At 36.7% G+C, this 23,549-nt stretch overlaps 1 protein-coding gene across 1 annotated transcript; it reads left to right on the forward strand.

Moving 5' to 3' along the window:
* The first annotated feature begins 2,354 nt into the window (after positions 1–2,354).
* LOC107757343 (echinoderm microtubule-associated protein-like 2) lies at positions 2,355–23,065 on the forward strand. Its single transcript, XM_016574786.1, has 20 exons — positions 2,355–2,545; positions 6,541–6,726; positions 7,037–7,163; positions 7,626–7,730; positions 11,554–11,582; positions 13,662–13,791; positions 14,183–14,332; positions 15,087–15,156; positions 15,885–15,995; positions 16,160–16,295; positions 16,364–16,446; positions 16,750–16,875; positions 17,231–17,362; positions 17,925–17,992; positions 18,170–18,258; positions 18,524–18,621; positions 18,726–18,813; positions 18,904–18,999; positions 19,211–19,341; positions 22,559–23,065. The coding sequence occupies exons 1-20, from the start codon at positions 2,476–2,478 to the stop codon at positions 22,682–22,684; spliced, it is 2,151 nt and encodes a 716-aa protein (XP_016430272.1). The 5' UTR covers positions 2,355–2,475; the 3' UTR covers positions 22,685–23,065.
* Positions 23,066–23,549: the final 484 nt, after the last annotated feature.

The following is a 23,549-nucleotide window of genomic DNA, read 5'->3' on the forward strand; positions in this document are numbered from 1 at the left end:
CAGAGAGTGATGAAATGAGAAGTGAATAGAGCAATGGTACATGCAAATAAACCCCAAACATCAAGTCAATACACCAGTTACCAGTTTTCCTGAACTGCCAACCATAATGATCTTGCATAAGCATGACCCATGGAGCCATTAACAATAACCACTCTTGATTCATGAATGAGGGGTGTGATAGAGCTGCTCAAAAACAGTCTGAGAATAAGTAGGCTTATGTCACTTCCTGTCTGATTAAATGGTAAAATGAACATGTGAGCCTCACTCACTTGAGAGACGCCTTTGTTTTGGCTTAATGAAAGCTAAAATTATAAACAAACACAAATATGACCGTTGAGGCCTCAATGTCAACTGAATTCACAACTCACTGTTGAAAAAATAAATAGCCTAGATGTTCAGTGATCAGGCAAAATAAGGCAGGTCAACAGGAGAAAAAAACATGAAATTACAAAATGTGCTAGACTGCAATATCAATTGGCATACAATATCCATCTACCATAATCCTTACATACCAGCAATGATGTAGGCTTGTTTACACCCTGCAACTCTGCAAATAAAAATAATCACAAACAAATAAGGATTTACTCTCCTCTGCCTGAAATTCTACTAAAGCTATGTACTCATACCAGAAATAAACAAAGTTTCTACACGCAACCCAAACCTAGAAATATGCAATAAATATTGACGGAGTCAAATATTGATAGTAGGCTAGCCTATACATTTAACTATGTATCTTATAAATTACACATACCTGGGGCGTTTCTGGTGCACTGACTGAACACTTATTTTTGTATTACGTGTTTGATACTGATACCGTCTTTACCTGCAGTAGGGAGTCATTTGCAGCACAGAGCGAGCATAATCAAAGTCCCTTTTTAAGACAAGTCATTTCATTCTTCAGTACGCAGCTCCTAATATCTCTTTGAATGGGGAAACATCAAATTCTCCAAAACTGTTCACCAAATTTACGATTAAATTTCATATTTAAAAATCGCCAATGTTGATTTTTTTTTAATCAAATAGCGTAAAAAAAAAGAAAAAAAAAAGAAAAGCTTATTATTCAGGCTAGACCAGTCAGTGCGCATGCGCGGTCCTAAGCGTGCGTCTCAGAACGCTGCAGTGACGCGACTACTTTACGGATTAGCGATTGGCTCTTTTAATCAGAAGGCGGGGCATCGGTCGATAGACGCGACCATATTGAGCGTTGCATTTGATTTTTCCCCATTTAGAATCAGTGACTTGGGTCTTGGGTATATGGCAAGCCGTTTTAGCTTAAAATATTTCCAGCATTACTCGGAATAAAAATTCTCATCGCTGCAAAAAAAACCTTACAGTCTATGATATCAACTGAAACTGTAAATCAACTGTAAATGCCTATATTTAAAATAATTTTTTTTCAACTTTGTGATTTTATTTTACCCATGTTTTCATTTTTTTAAACAAAAATTACTTGTGATCAAACATTAATTGTGCGGACAACCGGTTGAAGACCCTTGGTGTAGAGCAGTGGTTCTCAAACCTGTCCTGGAGTAGCCTACCCCCAGCCCTGATTTTGTATGTCTCCCTCATCTATCACACCTGATTCAACTCATCAGCTCATTAGTGGAGACTGCAAGATCTGAAGTGTCAGATATAGGGAGACATACAAAAAAAAAGTCTGAAACCACTGGTGTAGTAGAGTATTCACTGAATGGGCCAAATACAGAAACGTTTGGAGCTGAGTTGACACTATCATATCTTGTTTTAATCATACCTACACCGCCATCTACCGTTAGAGAGTAGAAAAAACAGTGGCTTTACTGTCAAGGACATGGAACCTGATTCAACTCATCAGCTCATTAGTGGAGACTGCAAGATCTGAAGTGTCAGATATAGGGAGACATACAAAAAAAAGTCTGAAACCACTGGTGTAGTAGAGTATTCACTGAATGGGCCAAATACAGAAACGTTTGGAGCTGAGTTGACACTATCATATCTTGTTTTAATCATACCTACACCGCCATCTACCGTTAGAGAGTAGAAAAAACAGTGGCTTTACTGTCAAGGACATGGAATTTTATGACACCAACATTATTAGCACGTAAATTCCCAAGATAAATATCTCTAGACCGACTACACACGGCAATAATAATCTATTCATCTTTTTCATACCTGTGCACAGTAGTCAGATATCTTGATGTAGACTTTGCCCTCATGGCTTGCTAGTTTGACTAACCTATCTTAATATACACATCATGCTCATGAAAGTAGTGACTGCATATTATGGGACTCCAAAAGTAAACATGCGCTCTAGTTTCCTCTGGGTAGCAGATCAGCGGTGAGGCTGTTGCTATAGAAACGCAGGCAGCACAGGTTGTTGTCGGTTGTTCGGTGGAAAGGTATTGAAGGTTCACTCTTATGTCAGGAAAGAAGGCAGGCGGATCGGAGGACCGGCGATTTAAAAGGAATAATACAGGAATTGATCAGTAGAAGGACATGTCGGAGCGAGTAGCTTCATGTGGGAATCTGTATGACACGAACACCCTTTTGCTTCGGTATTGCAACGGTAAGTTTGGCTTGACTGAGCATTTATAATGAATGCGCTGGAGAGCCTCACGAGATGGCTTGTTTTCGTTAAACGCATGTCGAACGCGAACGAATTGTGTCTTTGATATTAACTATATACATTCCAGCAATGTAATGTTATTGACGTGTCGGTGCGTCTCTGCCTGCGAGGGCACAACTAAAGAAATTGTCTCCTTGTTGCCAGTGATGAATATATTTGTTTAAATTATGATCAGTTTTATATAGCCTACATGCAAATTTTCTTTTCACCTAAGGCATTTTCTTATCGCGTATGTGCGGTTGGGATCAGTATCAGGGTACAAGAATGAACATCTACTCAGATTCAGACTGGTGTTAGAGCATTGCAGTCCAAGCTACATGATTTGTCACATGTGTTTACATTTTTCATTCATTTTCTCCTCATCTGTTGATATGCTTTGTGCCTCTCATCCTCTCATCCTGATTCAGCTTGCTTCACTGGGCCTTTGTTATTTGATTTGCATAAGGTTTTAGTGGAAAGAATGTACCGAGTTACTTATTTATTGTCACCCAGTAATCTAGTGTATAACATTACGCACCTACTAAAATGGATTTACCTAGGTTACAGTTTATCCCTAGTGATAACAGTACCTTGAAGATCAGTTGTAGGCCTAAACATCATGTCTGTTGTCAGCATTATCATGACTATGCAAAGATTTTAATTAAAAATGATATTACAGTCAGATCTAATTATTAACAAACAGTTGCCAATTGTTTAACGCATTGGTTCTCAACTAGTTTTGCTGTAGGGACGAGATTTTGTGTTGTCAAGTGTAAACCAGCAGAGCATCAGATTTATCATACAGAATTTTACCATTCATTTCATGGCATTCGTTTCATGGTGTGTTTACAATTATTAATTTAGCAGACACTTTAATCCAAAGCAAATTGTCAAAGAGCAAACAATACTCGTAATATACTATGCCAGGTTTATTAGACAACTAGATTAGAAAGCAAGAGAAGAGGAGACATTCAAAGAAGAAGTAGAATTAATTAATAATTTTTTTGCATAGGCAAAATTACATGTTGTTATATCTGACAATTTTGTTATTGTATACTGTAAACAACAGCAGGAATGTGACTTACCAGTCTAAAACACTGTTCTAAATATTGCATTAGTATTAGCCAGTCTACCAACTGATGAATGTGCTTCAAAATACCATAAAGTCTGTTTGGACACACAGCCTTTGACCTCAACTGCAAAATATATGGATAAGATAAGATGTTTCTCCTCTCTTTTAACGACAGTAAGCCTATTGATTTTGCTTGCTTAATGATTATATGGTTAGTTGCAAATTATTATTTCCTTTTAAAATAGTTTTTTCCCTAGTGTTGCAGAGTAGACCTGCAATTCCTTTTTGATTTAAGTAAAGATAAGTAATAAATAAATACAATTAAAATGCTTGAATAAAATTCTGCATACAGTCAATCACTGAAGGTCTTTAGGAAATTCAATATTATCACTATGGTGTCCTTATGCTAACAACCATTGTGCACAGCTTGTTGTTGTTGCTGTCGAAACGACTAGCCTATTTCATCTTCGTTCTTGTGCATTACAGGTTCTCTCAAGGATAGGTATCAGTGTACATAGTGGTCATTGTTTGGGTTTTCCAGTAAATCAATTTCTGTGCCAGATGATTTGGCTGGACAACAGATGGATGAGTAGACAGTATATGATGAGCCTGGGTCAGAGAGAGTGTCTGTCCTTGTTGTACAGTTGGATGGTTTAAACTGATATTAAACGCTGGATCTGCATATCTGAGGTCAGACTTTGATAATAGCAATTCAATTAGTACAGTAAAAATCCCTAATGTGAATAATATTGATTAAGAAAATGAGCATGCGCCCTGGGGGTATAAAACAACAAGTTGTAAATTGTAAAAACGCATGTACACACTTTAGTGTCCCATTGGTGGAGAGGCTGGTCAGTGCACTTCCTGGTAGTGCCTGGTCGATGCATCAGACAGGTCTGGAGTCGAGCCAAAGCTCTCTCTCTGCCAACAGCACCACCAGCAGTTTTCTACCGCATAGGAGACGGGGAAACAGTGTCCTGTTACAAACATCACCCTTCTCCTCTTTACTCACAGCACTGAGTGGTAAAGGGTGGGGGAGGGGGAGGAAGGGAGGTCCAGACACGGGATCAGCCATCCAGCAAGCCAAGGGGAAGGTGGGAGAAAGAAACCTTGGCCAGGGAGGCGTTTGGCACCTTTAGGAAATCCCTAGAGACCTGCAGAGGATCAGGCTGTCCGAGAGGCTGACTGACAGGCGGACATAGTACTGACTGGAATGGCAGGTAGGAGGGGAGTACAAACAGAGCGGGATGATGAATATTTCAGCACACTCGGTCACTGAGCATTCGGTTTCCTCCAGACTGCTTTTGTCTTCCAGCATCACTATAGCTTTATCCTGCTTTCTTCTCACCTTCCACTTTTGCCTCCCATTTTTTCTTTCACATTTATTATTTCAGTTGACGTGCTCACCACCTGCTGATGCTGCTTTACAGCTGTGATCTCCATGTGTTAGCGGTGCAGGCACTAAAAGAGGTTTATTATATATGCACACTTAGCGTGGAGCCCGTTGCATTGCCCTTGAGATCGAAACAGAGACAAGGAGCCACTGTTTTATGTGAAATATTGAGGAGCTAATTTTGAAAAAATTTGTAAATATGGCAGGAAAAATCCTTTTCGTTTTGTTTATTGTGTGTATTTGTAAGTTGTATATTTAAATGCAACACATTTGATGGCTACCACAGTGAATCAGCATTGTTAGCATTTGAAACTTTCTCAATTGTTCGCTCAGGCTTTCAGTTTTTATTTTCAAGTGATTTTAATGGATTTTTGTGGTATGAACACATTTTGTTGGATAAATATTCATCAGCGTTTTTAATCATAGATGTTTTGACAATTAAAAATGCACACATTTTTATTAGTGCAAACAAGCTTTTCTTTGAACTACCATTTTTTCAATTACTTTTAAGCAAGTGGATCCCAGTGTTGTTATAGTGGGTGTATGAAGTGACAGGTGTCCTAGCATGGTAAACACATGTTCAAGTACTTTTTTCTTCATTTTGAATAATATTTACGTTGTCATATCATTTGAAATGTATAGTTCAAAAATACATTTGTGCTATAATTCATTAAAGTTGATGCCATTTGTTTTGATATTTGGTTATGCAAAGACACATTTTTTTGTGACCAAATAGTGTGTAAATTAAAATGGACTTTCCACCTTAGGCTAATAGGAGTGACTTTTTGAACCACATTCTTTCCGCAGTGTCTATCCAAATTGTGTTGTTTAAAAATGACTTTGAGAAGAAGTTCTAGTTCTCAACCAGGGGGCCAAGAACCACTCGGGGGCCCCGGCAAACTTTCAAGGGACAGCAGGATGATTTAATTTAAAATACTATTTTTATTCAAATTTACATATATTAATAATAATAATAAGATTTGTAAAAATAAATGTGTATTTATTTTTTTAACACCACATCCCAATAACTATTGCTTTTTATTTATTTGTTTATTTATTTAGAACATACAGTTCTTAAAATTTCTGGAATCACAAAATTAATTTTAGGTATTAAATATATCAATGATCCAAGTTTCTGATAAAAAAAAAAAGTTTGAAAACAAGCAGCTTTGTCATAATTACAGAAATACCAAAGAAAATATCATACCTTATAGGTATACCTTATAATGGGGGGCCTTTGAATAACGTGTTGGACTATGGGGGGCAGTTGAGTCAAAAAGGATTGAGAACCACTGGTTTAAAGGGATAGTCATCATTGACATTTACTCACCCTCATGTCGTTCCAAACCTGTATGACTTTTGTTTTTGGAGCACAGAAATATCATCTTTTATATCCCTCAGAAGAAAGAAAGTTATACAGATTTGGACAAACTCTACAAATTCAATTTCCTACAAATTCTAATAGTATAACTATCTGTCTGTCTCTTTCAGATGATAATGTATCAGCCGGGAGTGGGATGGAGATGGATGACCGTCTCTCTCACCTGGAGCAGAGGGTGCAGCTGCAGGAGGATGAGATTCAGCTGCTGAAGGCGGCGCTGGCGGATGCTTTGAGAAGGCTGGGCTGCTGTGAGGAGACCACACAGGCCAGCAGCAAGAAAGGTGGACCTACTAAAGGTCAGTGCTTTATTATGGCCCTCTGCGTATTGTCATTATGTCTTTAGAGCCTAGAAAGATACTTTTTCATCTAAAGCAATTTACACTATAATAATCTGAGGGTAACCTTGTCCAAGGGTGCATTACTGATTAAACATTATAAGATGTAACCTTTGTGTTAGCATCCTAGATTATTAACTATTAGGATATTTCAACCTTAAGAGCTACAGGGATGGATTGTAATACATAATATAGTGGTTACATAAAAAGTTTCCATGTGGGAGGTGAAAATAATTTGCATGTGATCTCACTTTCTTCCTTCCTGATTTAGTTCGGCAGATATTGCAAGCTCTGCCATCCAAGCCTCTGACAAATGGCTATGTGCAAACAAAACGCTTGAGTGGCTATCCTTCCTCTCCCTCCTCTCCGAAAAAGGAGGTGCTGATGTCTATCAAAAGGTGAGAGTTATAAGCAACATATGTATCATTTTTAATTGCAGATTATTTTTCAAATGTCATTTTATTGGAAGACATTTTATTGTTGACGTTGCACATGCTGGAAATATTTTCATTTTTCCCACATCAACAACATCAGTGCAGTATTACTTCTCTACCTCAAGATGGTGATATGGAGTAATAAACCATTTGGACCATTTAGTTTAAAGGATGGCTATAATGAAGTTTATTCCTGTAATCCAAAACTGAATTACTCCAGCCATTACTCCAGTCTTCAGTGTCACATGATCCTTCAGAAATCATACTATTATGCTAAATTGCTTTTTAAGTAGCATTTCTAATTATTATGAAATATTGAAAACAGTCATGCTCTTTTGTTCTTTTCTTTGATGTGTTTCTTTCCTGGCCTCTGCATTGTGCCTCACTCATTCTTCTCCACCTCATGCTCTTGTCTCTGTGTGTTAGGAAGAGCATGTCCACAGAACGCCTGTCCACGGTGAAGAAGGAGATGGCAGACTCCCGCAGCAGAACCACCTCATCCAGCAGCTCAACATGTGGAAAGAGAGACAGGTACCATTTCATCTAACTAAAGTGCATTAATCTCAATGATTTTTCTATACAAAGAGATAAAAGTTCAGTTCTTCTCCTTCCCTCCGAACCTTGAGGCTAGTACAAGACAACAACACAGAGCTAAAAATAGATGCTACCTCAGTGTCTAATTAGATGACAAACCCAGACCCATGGTCAGCAAGACACCACAGACAGTGTAAAGGGGAAGAGGTGGACTATCCATAGAAAACCGTTTATAAAATACCATTTTATACTATGTTTTGAGCTAAATCAGCATCATGTATGATATAATTGTTGTCATTTTACTGCTGATTTTTTTCCCCCAGGGACTGCAAATGCAAAATATCCTTCTGGCTAATTCTGGCACATTTTACATTTATGTATTATTGATGTACATTGTCCCTGTCAAATAAACCTGAAAAAAAGAAAGAGTTTGTAATTTTACAAAATACTTGTACAGTATACAAAATGTCAGGGGGCACCTTACTCAGAATTTGAAAACATTTAGCAATTGTTAGGTTACCATTGTGTGTTCTGGTTCATAGAAACATACATCATGTTTTCCACAAAAATATTAGGCAGCACAACAGTTTTCAACATTGATAATAGTAAGAAATGTTTCTTGAGCAGCATATCAGCATATTAGAATGATTTCTGAAGGATAATGTGATACTGACGACTGGAGTAATGGCTGCTAAAAATTCAGCTTTGCATCATAGAAATAAAGTACATTTTTAAATATAGTAAAATAGAAAACAATTCTTTTTAAATGTAATAGTATTTCATAATATTGCTGTTTGCTGTATTTTTGATTAAATAAATGTAGCCATGGTTAGCATTAAAAAAAATCCTACCAATCCCAAACGTTTGAACATTTCTTAGTTAGAAAGATATTTCAACTAATAAGTGCACTTGTGCATACAGTAAGAAAGCTTAGGAAGAATTTGATCAAATAGTCATAAATAATTTATGGCGTGTATACATGGATTTCCAGGAAGGAATGTAAACACTGATGTTTAGGTTAGACATCTGTCAATAGAAGTGTTATTGACTGAGATCCTATCAAAGCTGTAAAGCAACCACTGGAAAACTCTCATTAAACTTTCATCAACAGAAATCCATTAACCATGTTACCACTTAATATAGAGTTACATTAAATTCAATTTTTTGAAAAGAAGGGTAAAAAAAAAAACATTTTAGTAGGGAAAATTTCCAAAAAGCCCAATAAGCATTTATTGCTTAAGTACCAATTCAGCCTACTGAAGGGTTAAGTATCAGTTCCAATACATTTCCCACCATGCACCTGCAGGATGTTTGTATGGCAGAAAATCCTACATGTTGGTAGTGTTTTATTTATGGCATGATGATTGTTTGATATTAAACTTTGTATGGTGCATGGCAACCGTACGCTGTCACTTGGTTGACACACTCACCACTGAAACAGTCTCTTGACCGCAGAGTGCTTCATATTACTGGATTGAAGCACAGGGGGGTGTGGTCACCCAAAAAGGGGCTGTCATGCACACTGAGGAAGTGTTCTGCCATTGGTTAGGGAGGTCCATGTTCCTGCAGAGCTGAAGTTAACTCAAACAAGGAACTCAGTGTTTTGCCTGACGCTTCTGCAAATTCCAGCTATAGCACTTTAAAGGAATAACGGGACAAACAACATGAAGAGGTCGACCAGGTAAAGCTCAAGTTCTTGTTAAGCACTTTCAGGTCTTCAAAAGAAAAACTTTGGTAGTTTTAAGGTGAGGCTGATAATGGAATTGCTATCAGCTTCCCGCAACAAAGCAAACATAGGTAGGCAAATAAGAATATTCTCAGCATCATGGCTTCTATAGATAAACAAAGCGAACACACCTGGGCTGAGTTTGTGTTTTAACTTCCCAAATAGGAACAATAGACTTTAAAAGCAAACATGTCTAGAATCTAACAACATTTTGCATATGCATTTTACTTTGCTGTCGCAAAGCTTCGCTTTTGTTTATCTTTAGGGCATTTTGTGCAACATTTTGTGAGTCACTTAACAAGAATGTGCATGTTTTCCATATGGCTTTAATTATCATTTACATGAAAGATAGTTACCCATTCAACTAACATTCAAGTTGAAGATATGCTACATATAATGCATGAGTTTCACTAATTGCTTTAGTGCAATCTGAGTTAGATATTGATCGTTTCTGCTGCTAAGTCGTATGCATTAAACATGGAACCCCCCCCCCCCACACACACACACACACACACACACACAGCTTTAAAGGCAAATTAGAGTGAGTGCTTTACAGCAGGAAAGAAAATGGTTTGAAGGACATTATGTCCAGAGAACTTCCACATACATTTTAGTAAATCACTTGCTTAGAAATTCAATTTAATCCATAGAGATACTGTGCGTGCAAATCTTGTGTGGTGTTTTTAACGTATAAAAGACATGAACTGTCAGATTGGAACAAGTCATGAATGCTACAGTATGTGTGGAATGGATGGGTGTAGAGTCTGTGCATTAGTATAAGGCTCCTTTGAGGTCAAGTGCATTTGTGGCACATGCTTACAGCATTATATTGAGTTATGGTTGCTACACAGCCTAGAGTGATTACTGGTAAAATTTATTTTTCCAGTATGTGCTAATGAGAAAATAGCTTTGTTGCCAGGACAGCTGCCACTTTGTGTATCATTACCTTAAACCAGGTGTGTGGACTCATGAAATGTTCCTAAAATGGCATTTATAAATATAAATAATTTTTTTATACAATAAGCATGATGTTGGTTGTAAACAGGGTTCAAAATGAACACCCAACAAGCCCAAATGAGAGTTAAAAAGTGACATAATTCATGGTTTAAACTGAATTGTGAAGGTACATGCACAATCCAAACCAAACCATTAAGAAAACATTTGACCTGTTTTGTGTAATATTTGAATATTTACCTAACATTTCTATTTCCAGAACTCCATGTGGTGACACATATGAAAACTGTTCCTCACATTTAGCCATCTGCATATTATGGCAGTATTGTATAATTTTGTCTACACCACTCTGAATAGGGGTTATTAGGGATGCTTTGGTTCAGTCTTTTCTTTAATGAAGTGTTTGGATGGTTTCTGCAGAACTGCGTGGACACAAACAGATCATTGTGGGAGCATTTCTATTCATCTGCACCCACGATCCTTCTGTCTTCCCATTACATAACATTTTATTTTACCCTAAAGAAAGGTCAATTTTTTTCCAGCAAGAGAAACGGTTTGCTGTCAATTCTAATCCCCATGTGGATAGTTGAGTCCTACAAACCTATTCCAGCAAATAGGACTGGATTAATGGGTCTAATTTATTGCATCTAGCTGTCTGAGACAGGCTGTCAATCATGACAGTCACGCGTCAGCATACAGGAAGTGGAAAACTGTGTAGTTAGTAAAAGCATTTAAGAAATGCATGCACAGACACAAACAGAACATGTTTTTCTTTTTTTCATCAAAGCCTCCAGTGTATAGCAGGTTTGCCATGTTTGTTTTCGATGCAAAATCCCCTCCAGTGCTGGCACCCCTCCAGATCTGTTTAGTCATGTAAACAGGCTCTAAATCTGCCTGTACTAAAGTTGAAAGCCGTTTTGGGTCACCCTCTCAAGTCTCCTGTCACTTTAACTCCGTGTTCTCTCCATTGCACAGAGCTCTGTGAGAGGCCACATGAAAGCCGGGTCAGGATTAATGGATGAGCTCCATGAATTAGTCATCCTTTTCTCAAAACACATGTCAAAGACGGCAAACAAAACTTGAATGTAGTCTTTGAAGGAGTGAATGAATGAATAACATCGCTCTCTTTTGTTCTTTCAGCAAAACCAAAGAGTGCACCTTCAATGCTGGTAAGTTTGTGTCTATGTTAAAGTAATGTGATGAATATCATTAAATAAAAACACAAGCTGGTTTTATTTTGACCTCGATATCAATATATGTTTGGTCCTGTGCTTTTAGTGCTTTATGTGACCACCAAGAACAAACTATCAAGTACCTAACAATACCCTAGCAACAGCATGTCAGTGTTGTTAATAAAACACTGCAATAAAATATTAACTTTCCCCACCAGCATTTTTGAAAAAAGTTGCCAGCCACCGCCAGCGATTTTGATGATTTTCACTAAAATTTTATGGCCTCCAGTATATTTTGCTATATGAATATTTGAATATGCAATAGACCAAAATAAAGACCAGTCTCTACTTTTAAACAATTTTTTAATTCTATTTTATTCAGTTTTATTCTAGCTTAAAGCATTCTTTTTTATCAACACTTGAATATAGGTAGGTTTCATAAAAAATGCATAATTTTGAGCAAAAAGGTGAGAAAATCACATTTTTATCAAAAACTACATCTGGATAATATTCGGTCCGATCATCAAAGCATAAATCCAGTAAATCGCTTCCATCAACACCTCCAAAGCTTGCACAGACATATACCACTTCCTGGATCAACATTTTACTCTGTAACATTATGCAGTTTTCATTTATATGCTGTCTATTGCTGATGATAGCATATTTTTCATATGCATCTGTTTACATAAGAGATCGCTAGTTTCTCCATCCTGTTCACGTGTGTTTTTGTTCGGGAGATTTTGTACGTGTTCAGAAGATGCGTAATAGCGCCCCGAGTGTATAACAGTGAAAACACGAAAAGCCGTAAAAACTCGTCTTTGGCGGGGAAGCGTTTTCTTGTAAAAGACGAGATAATCCGTCAATGGCGGGGAAAGAGTTAATATCAGTTGAAAAAATTGAAACTGAAATGCTGCCTTAGCAACTAACTAATGAAATAAGCTTAGGCTGAAATACTCAAATTACTAAAACTGAAAAAGCTCATAACAAAATGACTGAAAATTAAAGTCCGCATGAAATCAAAATTGACTTTATTTACTTTACTAGCGCACATTGCTAGTCTTGATGTGAACAATTAATCCGTGCAAATTAATCCGCTGAAAAAAATTGTCTTGGTAATCTTTAAAGGGGTCATATGATGTTGCTAAAAATAACATTACCTCAAGCGTGTGATGGATATGTTACGCCCCTCACCATACTGTGATGCCCTGTCAGGCCGGAGCAACGATTCAAAAACATGAAAACCCATTATAAACCAGGCATTTGTTGCATTCAGTGGGGACATTACAGATTGTAATGACTTATATTGTCTTTTTACACATTGCGTTGCATCGCGCAGCACCGCGTAAACATAAAACCATGTCTGCATTTGTGATCGGAGAAATGACAAACAACAAGCGCTACTCTACACTGCTCAAAACTCGCGTTTGAATCGTCAGTGGCAAATTCTTTAAATATAAAAAACGTACTTACAGTCTGTGAGTCAGAACAGCCGGCATTGTAGTCTACTCTACCAGGATCAGGAAACAGTATTGTTTTACCCACAGTATTCAATTTTTCCTTTCTCTTTGGAGTGTTACAAGCTCTTGGTGCATAAAGAAGATCTGTAAAGTTGCAAAGACTAAAGTCTCAAATCCAAAGAGATATTCTTTATAAAAATTAAGAGTCAACCACGCCTACCTAAAACGGCTACCAAATACACTAAATAATGTTCTTTTTAGCAACATCATATGACCCCTTTTAGTACAACAGAATATTAGTTTGAGTGTTGAGTGAAATTTATATGCATGTAATATTTGTTAAACTGTGCTTAACTAGTCGTGCAGGGAGAGACTGAGCCCTGTGTTATGGGAAATGTTCCTTACAAATTAGCCTGAATGGATCACATTATCCTCTGCATTACATCTAAAAACAATTTTGGATTGCCATTATGCCTCCAGTCAATCTCATTTTGTAATGGGTTTCTAAATGAGCGTAATTCTGTCAGCAGGGCCTGGATAATATGACAAATCATCCCTAACAAACCATGTTTACTGCTTGTTTATGTTTGGTCACTTATGTTTTGTTCCTCTTGAACAGATGATGGTTACGTGAGGATGTTCCTACGTGGACGTCCAATCACCATGCATATTCCAGACCAGCTGAGGGAAAGTTACAGCCTTGACCACAAAGTGGCACTGCCAGAGCGCAAGCTAAAACTTCAGTGGGTGTATCCTTGCAATTGTCTTTTTATTTTTTATTTTTTTATTTAGCTAGTTCAGATTTAAAAATTATTTTAGTGAATAATGATGAATTTTGATAGATAAATTGTATTTAACAACGTGGGAATTTTACCATATTAAAAAATAAGAATTTTATAGGAGATTTGCTTCCAGTCTTTCTCTTCTTTTTTTTATTTAGCCCATAAAGAAAATTAATTTAATTAATGAGTATCAATTAACAAAGTGCATCAGTGATCTTCAAAATTGAGCTAATTTTATCAATAGAATTGAAAACCATTTAAAATGTGACACAAAATAGTGTTGATTTAATAGCACACATCTTTGCTTATTTACTACAGTCTGTGGAAATGCATTTAGTTTCTTAACACACTCCATTAGTTACGGCTATAGGGGAAGAGACTGCCGTTCCAACCTGTACCTGCTGCCGACGGGAGAGATTGTGTACTTCAATGCTTCCGTAGTGGTGCTGTACAATGTAGAAGAGCAGCAACAAAGACACTATCTGGGCCATAATGATGATGTCAAGTGGTAAATATACATTCAATTGATTTGTAAGAGAGTTTCCACATGCTTTTGGTCCATTATTGCACTGTTAATGAAGATTAACAGCACTGGTTGAACTATTGCAGGAGCAAAATCAGTCCAACGTTGATGTCATACAGGGAAATCATATGCAGATTATTCTTAAACTAGGTCACTGTTCAAAGGTCCATAAGATGTTATCATTGTACTTATCATCTTCATGAACAAATATTTTATACCACTATATCTCTATCGTTTTGCAAAAAGAGCCAATGTACTCAGGAAGTGTTGCTAGTTTCTGAGCAAATTTGCATTTTTAGGGCCAGATCTTGCTTCGCTTAACAGACTCTTATCTTCAAGATAAGCGAATCCTGCAGTATATTCAAATACACCTGCAATCAAACTAGATCTCTTCTGCCTTCTGTTTTTCTCTTCTGTTTGGCTGCAAGGCAATGCTTCTACTATTAGCCATTCAGAGATTATTTTATGTAGATCTCTTCTGCTGTAACAGTGTGATCAGCGTCAACATGTTATATGTTGTAAAATATTAGTTAATTAGCATTTGTTGCTAATTAAAATAACACTGGAATGCTCTCTCTGTGACTGTCAAAGTCCCTGCTGGTTTGCAAAAACAGTTGCAGCCTGTTTACAGCTTTTTCTGGGATCAGACTGCATTCATTTACGGTTCCCTAGTGAGAGGGGGAGAGAGATGAGGAATCTTTTCTGACAAGCACTGATCCTGACAATGTTCTCTTTGCAGTTTGGCCATCCATCCAGACATGGTCACCATAGCAACAGGACAAGTTGCCGGAACATCCAAAGATGGCAAAGTTAGTTCACATTTACATTCTGTAGCAGTATAATGATGTGTTGATCTTGCGGCTTGAACCAGCCCTCTGTGTGCTCAGAAACAGACCCATTGTACATTAATGTTTTAGCAGCTTGCAAAGTGTATTAGCTTTATGAATTATAGCCTTAAGATATATACTTTTAATCAGGAAGAATGCATTAAATTGATCAAAAGTGACAGTACAGAAATTTATAATCTTAATGGGATTTCTATTTCAATTAAATGCTCTTCTTTTGAGGTTTTTATTGTTTAAACAATTTAAAAAAAAAAGGTTTCATGGTATTCACAAAATATGAAGCAGCAAAACTGTTTTCAACATTGATAATAATAAGAACTTTTTGCACCAAATCAGTATATTAGAATGATTTCTGAAGGATTGTGTGACACTGAAGACTGGAGTAATGGCTGCTGAATATTCAGCTTTGCTATCACAGGAATAAATTGCATTTTAAAATATAATAAAATAGTAATAATACTGTTTTTACTGTATTTTTATCGAATAAATGCAGCCTTGGTAAGCACAAGACTTTTTTTTCATAAACATTTTTTTAAAAATCTCACTGTCCCCAAACTTTTGAACTGTATTGTATGTAAAATAAATATGAGTATATAAAATGAGTAAATAATGATTATGTGAACTATTCCTTTAATCTGTTTTTGAGAAGCTACAATCATATGCATATAACTCAATGGTTGTTTTCCCATCAGGCTTTGCAGCCTCATGTCCGTGTGTGGGACTCCGTCAGTTTGAACACTCTCCATGTGATCGGAGCGGGCGTGTTTGACAGAGCTGTCACCTGTGTTGCCTTCTCAAAGTCGGTAAGCGATCTTTTCCTTTTAAATTCTGGGTAAATAATCTGTGCTTTGTTGCCTTATTATGAGAAATCTGCACAATGGGTATAGATAATGAATATTTGATCAATGGTAAATGGCTGAATGAACAATGGTATTTTACATGGATATAATATCTCTCCTCTTCACAGAATGGTGGTGCTCATTTGTGTGCGGTTGACGATGCAAATGACCACATTTTGTCTGTTTGGGACTGGCAGAAAGAAAAGCAACTGGCAGAGGTTAAGGTGAGGAAAGGTGGCATGCTGTATAAAAGAGTGTGTGGCTGTTGGGAAGAAGTTAATACAATGCAGCAATACTAGACCTAATAATGTACAGTTTCCTGGCATAGTGAGATGGAACGCTGGTGTCAGGTGGAGGAAAAGACCGCAGGGTGCTGCTGTGGGACCACGATTACCGTAAAAAGAGTGAGATTGAGGTGAAGTTTTCTTGTTCTTACTAAACAAATAAAAGCTTTACTGGCATTCATAATGAAATCCAGACAGCAGTGTTGAACTAGATACTCATTATTAATGATCGCCATGTACTCTTCAATATGACTTTTTGATGTTATCATATTTCTAGTGCTGAAATGTAATCCAGACATTCATTTGTCTTATTTATTAGATCCAGATACATCAGCACTGAATTCACTTTAAGTCAGAACAATTTGTACAAATCGTGTTTTAGATGAGATGTACAGATTACATGTTCCTTAACATATTTCTCTCTGTGTAATCAGGTTCCCGAGGCCTTTGGTCCTGTCCGCACTCTAGCTGAAGGAAAACAGGATGAGCTGTTTGTGGGAACAACCCGAAACGCTGTGCTACGGGGCTCTTTCTCTGGTTCCCTCACTCCCATTGTTCAGGTATACGTTGTCAGATGATAAACTGTGTTTAGATGACTTTTGGCATAATATCTTTGCCAAAAGTCAACAAGATCACAACATTTTTCCTCAGTTTCTTGTAACCAGACCTTTGATAATAAACAGCATATGCTCTGGACCATATTGCAGCTTATATTTGCCAAGATCTGCCCACTTAAACAGGAAGAGACCAGATGTAAAACAACCAACTACAGTTATGTGTGTTTACATGCCTGAAGGGATAGATTAGGCAACAAGAATCAATTCAAGTACAGGGCATGGCCTCTGGGCCTGAGACTGGTTGTTTGGATGGAAAGCTGCCATTCCTAGCCTGGTCTCTGTTTTCTCTCTGTGAAAGGGTCACACTGATGAGTTGTGGGGCTTGGATGTGCATCCCAGTACTGAGCAGTTTGTGACATGTGGTCAAGACAAGCAGGTCTATCTCTGGGACACCTCTTCCCATCTACCTCTGTGGAGCAAGGCCATTGAGGTTTGTATGAACTCTGTGTTTACTTTTACATTCCAGTAATATGTAAACATAATCAAAAGAATTTCTCATCTGCTTTGCATGTTTTATTTTGTACACTGTAGTTCACATTGAAGACGAGTGACCATGTTAGACATTTTCAGAATGTTCTGCTATGGATATATAGATTTAGTTTATTTATTTATTTGTTATAATATGTATATTAAAATATTACAAACAAATGCATTGAATAAATATCATATCACCACAATAAATGTTTTATATTTTTATTTTATTTTTACATTGTATAAAATATAATTTAAAAAATATATATTATTAATTTTTAATTGTTAAAAAAAATGTTGAATTATATTAAAATATAAAAATGAAATTCCTAATTTTAAAATATATTTTATATTTTAAATGTATTATAAAATGTAATTGTATTTGTACATTGTATAAAATATATATTTGTAATATTTTTATTGTTTAATATTCATGTTAAAATATAAAAATGAAATGCATATATTTTATATTAAAATATTTTATAATGCAGTTGTAATGTATTTATTTGTTTTTATTCTAGGACCCTGGGCGTTCTGTTGGATTTCATCCCAGTGGCACTGTTCTTGCTGTGGGCACTATGACAGGAAGGTATGATTGCACATGGGAACTTTATAAGTATAGACTTAATTAACATGACATAACATGTCATAAAGCAGAAACATTTAACAGCTGTTTTAAAATTGGGATGTTAATTTCATAACTGTATATTTAATTAAAAACATTTGTAATTATAATATAAGAATTTTTTTTTGCACCATCTTACAGGTGGTTGGTGCTGGACACTGACACCCGTGATCTCGTCTCTATGCATACAGATGGCAATGAAATCATCTCCGCTGTTAAATATTCTCCAGGTGTGTTTAGTGTTCTTTTGTGCTTTTAGCCATTAGTCACAACTAATCCTTATTCACTGTTGGAATTTTAACCTCCTTTCACTCTTTCAAAATACATACAAAGTTTCAGGCTGCATTTATTTGATCAAAAATACACTAAAAAACATACAATTATGAAATCTTATTAGTTTAAAATGACTTGTCTATTTTTATATTTTAAACCCCAAACTTGTGACTGGTAGTGTATGTGTCCAAAATCGCCACTCACATCCTCTCCGTCTCATAGATGGGGCGTACCTGGCTGTGGCTTCTCATGACAATTTTGTTTACATCTACTCTGTTACTGAGAACGGAAGGAAATACAGCCGTGTTGGCAAATGCACTGTGAGTTCTACAAGGGAATAAATTCATCATCCCAAAAGTTTCTTTTCATTATAATTAATTGGAGATCATGAGCATTCGTTTAATACTGTGTCTTGTATCCGTAGGGACACTCCAGTTTTGTCACTCATCTCGACTGGTCCACCGACAGCCAGTTTATTGTAACCAACTCAGGCGACTATGAGATCTTGTTCTGTGAGTTGTTTTCTCACCTAACACCTTTGTCAGTGAATGAAGCTCAGATGTCATGTATTAATGGCTGGTTATATGTTTCCTGTTAAAAAGGGGAGGCATCCAGTGGGAAGCATATTACTAGTGCAGATGCAGTGCGGAATCTAGAATGGGCCACTTCCACATGTGTGCTAGGTTTCAATGTGTTTGGTAAGTCACACCTTACACATAATATGGAAAAAACAGTTTAATAGTATCCTGTATATATTATCAGTTTAATATACGTTTTCCTGGAAATGGCCATGTAATGTTGAAATAATGTTTTTGGGATATTATCAGATTAAGACATTTTTCCTCTACTTGTCCCTTTCCATTTATTTTATTTCATTTCATTTTTTTTGTTTTTATTTTATTTTATAAGGAATCTGGCCAGAGGGTGCTGATGGCACAGACATTAATGCTCTATGCAGGTCACATGACAACAACCTCCTTGCCTCAGCTGATGATTTTGGCAAAGTGCACTTGTTCTCTAACCCCTGTTCCCAGCCAAGGGTGAGATTTGTTTTGCATTTTATTTTCAGTATTGGCCATTCTATGCAATCATACTTGATTAAACATTTTTCACTTCATCCACAGGCCCCCAGCCATATCAATGGTGGGCATAGCAGCCATGTGACCAACGTTGCCTTTCTCCATGATGACAGTCATCTTATCTCTACTGGTGGGAAGGACACCAGCATTCTTCAATGGGTGCTCGCTTAGTCACATCTGAGCTGTCCTGCTGCAACCTCACTGTAGACTCCTGCCCACTAGAGGGCAGCACTGCTGTGCCTAATTCCCTTCTCTGCTGTCCTGTTTGCCTTTATTGTGTACTATGTTATTAGGTTTTTCATTACGTGCTGGTGCAGAGTCAGTTTTGTCTCTTGTCCAGATGTATTTACCATGATTGTTTGAGGAGTAGAGACTGAGCTTAAATCAGTGCTAATTGGCAAACTCTAGTACAGGGGTGTCAAACAATTCTTGGAGTGCCGTAGCCCTAAAGAGTTTTGTTCTAACCCTACTCTAACACACATACCATACGTTTTCAAATAAGCCTGAAGGACTTGATTAGTTGGATCAGGTGTGTTTAGTTAGGGTTGAATCTAAACTCTGCAGGGCTCCGGCCCTCCAGGAATAGAGTTTGACACCCCTGCTCTAGAGGGTCATGAAACACCAAACTACTCGTTGTCAGATGATAAACTGTGTTTAGATGACTTTTGGCATAATATCTTTGCCAAAAGTCAACAAGATCACAACATTTTTCCTCAGTTTCTTGTAACCAGACCTTTGATAATAAACAGCATATGCTCTGGACCATATTGCAGCTTATATTTGCCAAGATCTGCCCACTTAAACAGGAAGAGACCAGATGTAAAACAACCAACTACAGTTATGTGTGTTTACATGCCTGAAGGGATAGATTAGGCAACAAGAATCAATTCAAGTACAGGGCATGGCCTCTGGGCCTGAGACTGGTTGTTTGGATGGAAAGCTGCCATTCCTAGCCTGGTCTCTGTTTTCTCTCTGTGAAAGGGTCACACTGATGAGTTGTGGGGCTTGGATGTGCATCCCAGTACTGAGCAGTTTGTGACATGTGGTCAAGACAAGCAGGTCTATCTCTGGGACACCTCTTCCCATCTACCTCTGTGGAGCAAGGCCATTGAGGTTTGTATGAACTCTGTGTTTACTTTTACATTCCAGTAATATGTAAACATAATCAAAAGAATTTCTCATCTGCTTTGCATGTTTTATTTTGTACACTGTAGTTCACATTGAAGACGAGTGACCATGTTAGACATTTTCAGAATGTTCTGCTATGGATATATAGATTTAGTTTATTTATTTATTTGTTATAATATGTATATTAAAATATTACAAACAAATGCATTGAATAAATATCATATCACCACAATAAATGTTTTATATTTTTATTTTATTTTTACATTGTATAAAATATAATTTAAAAAATATATATTATTAATTTTTAATTGTTAAAAAAAATGTTGAATTATATTAAAATATAAAAATGAAATTCCTAATTTTAAAATATATTTTATATTTTAAATGTATTATAAAATGTAATTGTATTTGTACATTGTATAAAATATATATTTGTAATATTTTTATTGTTTAATATTCATGTTAAAATATAAAAATGAAATGCATATATTTTATATTAAAATATTTTATAATGCAGTTGTAATGTATTTATTTGTTTTTATTCTAGGACCCTGGGCGTTCTGTTGGATTTCATCCCAGTGGCACTGTTCTTGCTGTGGGCACTATGACAGGAAGGTATGATTGCACATGGGAACTTTATAAGTATAGACTTAATTAACATGACATAACATGTCATAAAGCAGAAACATTTAACAGCTGTTTTAAAATTGGGATGTTAATTTCATAACTGTATATTTAATTAAAAACATTTGTAATTATAATATAAGAATTTTTTTTTGCACCATCTTACAGGTGGTTGGTGCTGGACACTGACACCCGTGATCTCGTCTCTATGCATACAGATGGCAATGAAATCATCTCCGCTGTTAAATATTCTCCAGGTGTGTTTAGTGTTCTTTTGTGCTTTTAGCCATTAGTCACAACTAATCCTTATTCACTGTTGGAATTTTAACCTCCTTTCACTCTTTCAAAATACATACAAAGTTTCAGGCTGCATTTATTTGATCAAAAATACACTAAAAAACATACAATTATGAAATCTTATTAGTTTAAAATGACTTGTCTATTTTTATATTTTAAACCCCAAACTTGTGACTGGTAGTGTATGTGTCCAAAATCGCCACTCACATCCTCTCCGTCTCATAGATGGGGCGTACCTGGCTGTGGCTTCTCATGACAATTTTGTTTACATCTACTCTGTTACTGAGAACGGAAGGAAATACAGCCGTGTTGGCAAATGCACTGTGAGTTCTACAAGGGAATAAATTCATCATCCCAAAAGTTTCTTTTCATTATAATTAATTGGAGATCATGAGCATTCGTTTAATACTGTGTCTTGTATCCGTAGGGACACTCCAGTTTTGTCACTCATCTCGACTGGTCCACCGACAGCCAGTTTATTGTAACCAACTCAGGCGACTATGAGATCTTGTTCTGTGAGTTGTTTTCTCACCTAACACCTTTGTCAGTGAATGAAGCTCAGATGTCATGTATTAATGGCTGGTTATATGTTTCCTGTTAAAAAGGGGAGGCATCCAGTGGGAAGCATATTACTAGTGCAGATGCAGTGCGGAATCTAGAATGGGCCACTTCCACATGTGTGCTAGGTTTCAATGTGTTTGGTAAGTCACACCTTACACATAATATGGAAAAAACAGTTTAATAGTATCCTGTATATATTATCAGTTTAATATACGTTTTCCTGGAAATGGCCATGTAATGTTGAAATAATGTTTTTGGGATATTATCAGATTAAGACATTTTTCCTCTACTTGTCCCTTTCCATTTATTTTATTTCATTTCATTTTTTTTGTTTTTATTTTATTTTATAAGGAATCTGGCCAGAGGGTGCTGATGGCACAGACATTAATGCTCTATGCAGGTCACATGACAACAACCTCCTTGCCTCAGCTGATGATTTTGGCAAAGTGCACTTGTTCTCTAACCCCTGTTCCCAGCCAAGGGTGAGATTTTTTTTCCATTTTATTTTCAATACTGGCCAATCAGTCAAATCATACTTTATAAAACTTTGTTTTCGCTTCATCCACAGGCTCCCAGCCATATCTATGGTGGGCATAGCAGCCATGTGACCAACGTTGCCTTTCTCCATGATGACAGTCATCTTATCTCTACTGGTGGGAAGGACACCAGCATTCTTCAATGGGTGCTCGCTTAGTCACATCTGAGCCGTCCTGCTGCAACCTCACTGTAGACTCCTGCCCACTAGAGGGCAGCACTGCTGTGCCTAATTCCCTTCTCTGCTGTCCTGTTTGCCTTTATTGTGTACTATGTTATTAGGTTTTTCATTACGTGCTGGTGCAGAGTCAGTTTTGTCTCTTGTCCAGATGTATTTACCATGATTGTTTGAGGAGTAGAGACTGAGCTTAAATCAGTGCTAATTGGCAAACTCTAGTACAGGGGTGTCAAACAATTCTTGGAGTGCCGTAGCCCTAAAGAGTTTTGTTCTAACCCTACTCTAACACACATACCATACGTTTTCAAATAAGCCTGAAGGACTTGATTAGTTGGATCAGGTGTGTTTAGTTAGGGTTGAATCTAAACTCTGCAGGGCTCCGGCCCTCCAGGAATAGAGTTTGACACCCCTGCTCTAGTCAGTGAATTGTACACTTTGCTGAATTACCACCAGAAGGAGCTCTGGTGCAGGAGAAGAAGCATGTTGTCTACTGTTGACACTATTTAAGTCTATTTAAAGGGTTTTAGCTGCTATTTGTGTTGCGGACGCCTATAGAAATATATAATGCTGTCACTTAGTGGAGGTTGTATTTTAATATTGGAAGTACAAAATAGTACAAGTTGTGGCACTTGGCTTTTGATGCATCTAAGGGTGAACTTATGCTGTGCTTTGCCTTTTATTTGTTAATAAAGTTTCTCACATAGCAATGAATTTCCTTGAAATCCTTGAAGGGTTTATCTTATAACACATCTGATATAAGAAGATTTCAGAATATATATGTATAATTGAACATATAATTCGAATATACTGACTTAAATCATTTAGAATATATTATTTAAATACTATA

Source organism: Sinocyclocheilus rhinocerous, unplaced genomic scaffold (assembly GCF_001515625.1).
Source record: "Sinocyclocheilus rhinocerous isolate Xijiao unplaced genomic scaffold, SAMN03320098_v1.1 scaffold1152, whole genome shotgun sequence".
Classification (NCBI taxonomy): Eukaryota; Metazoa; Chordata; class Actinopteri; order Cypriniformes; family Cyprinidae; genus Sinocyclocheilus; species Sinocyclocheilus rhinocerous.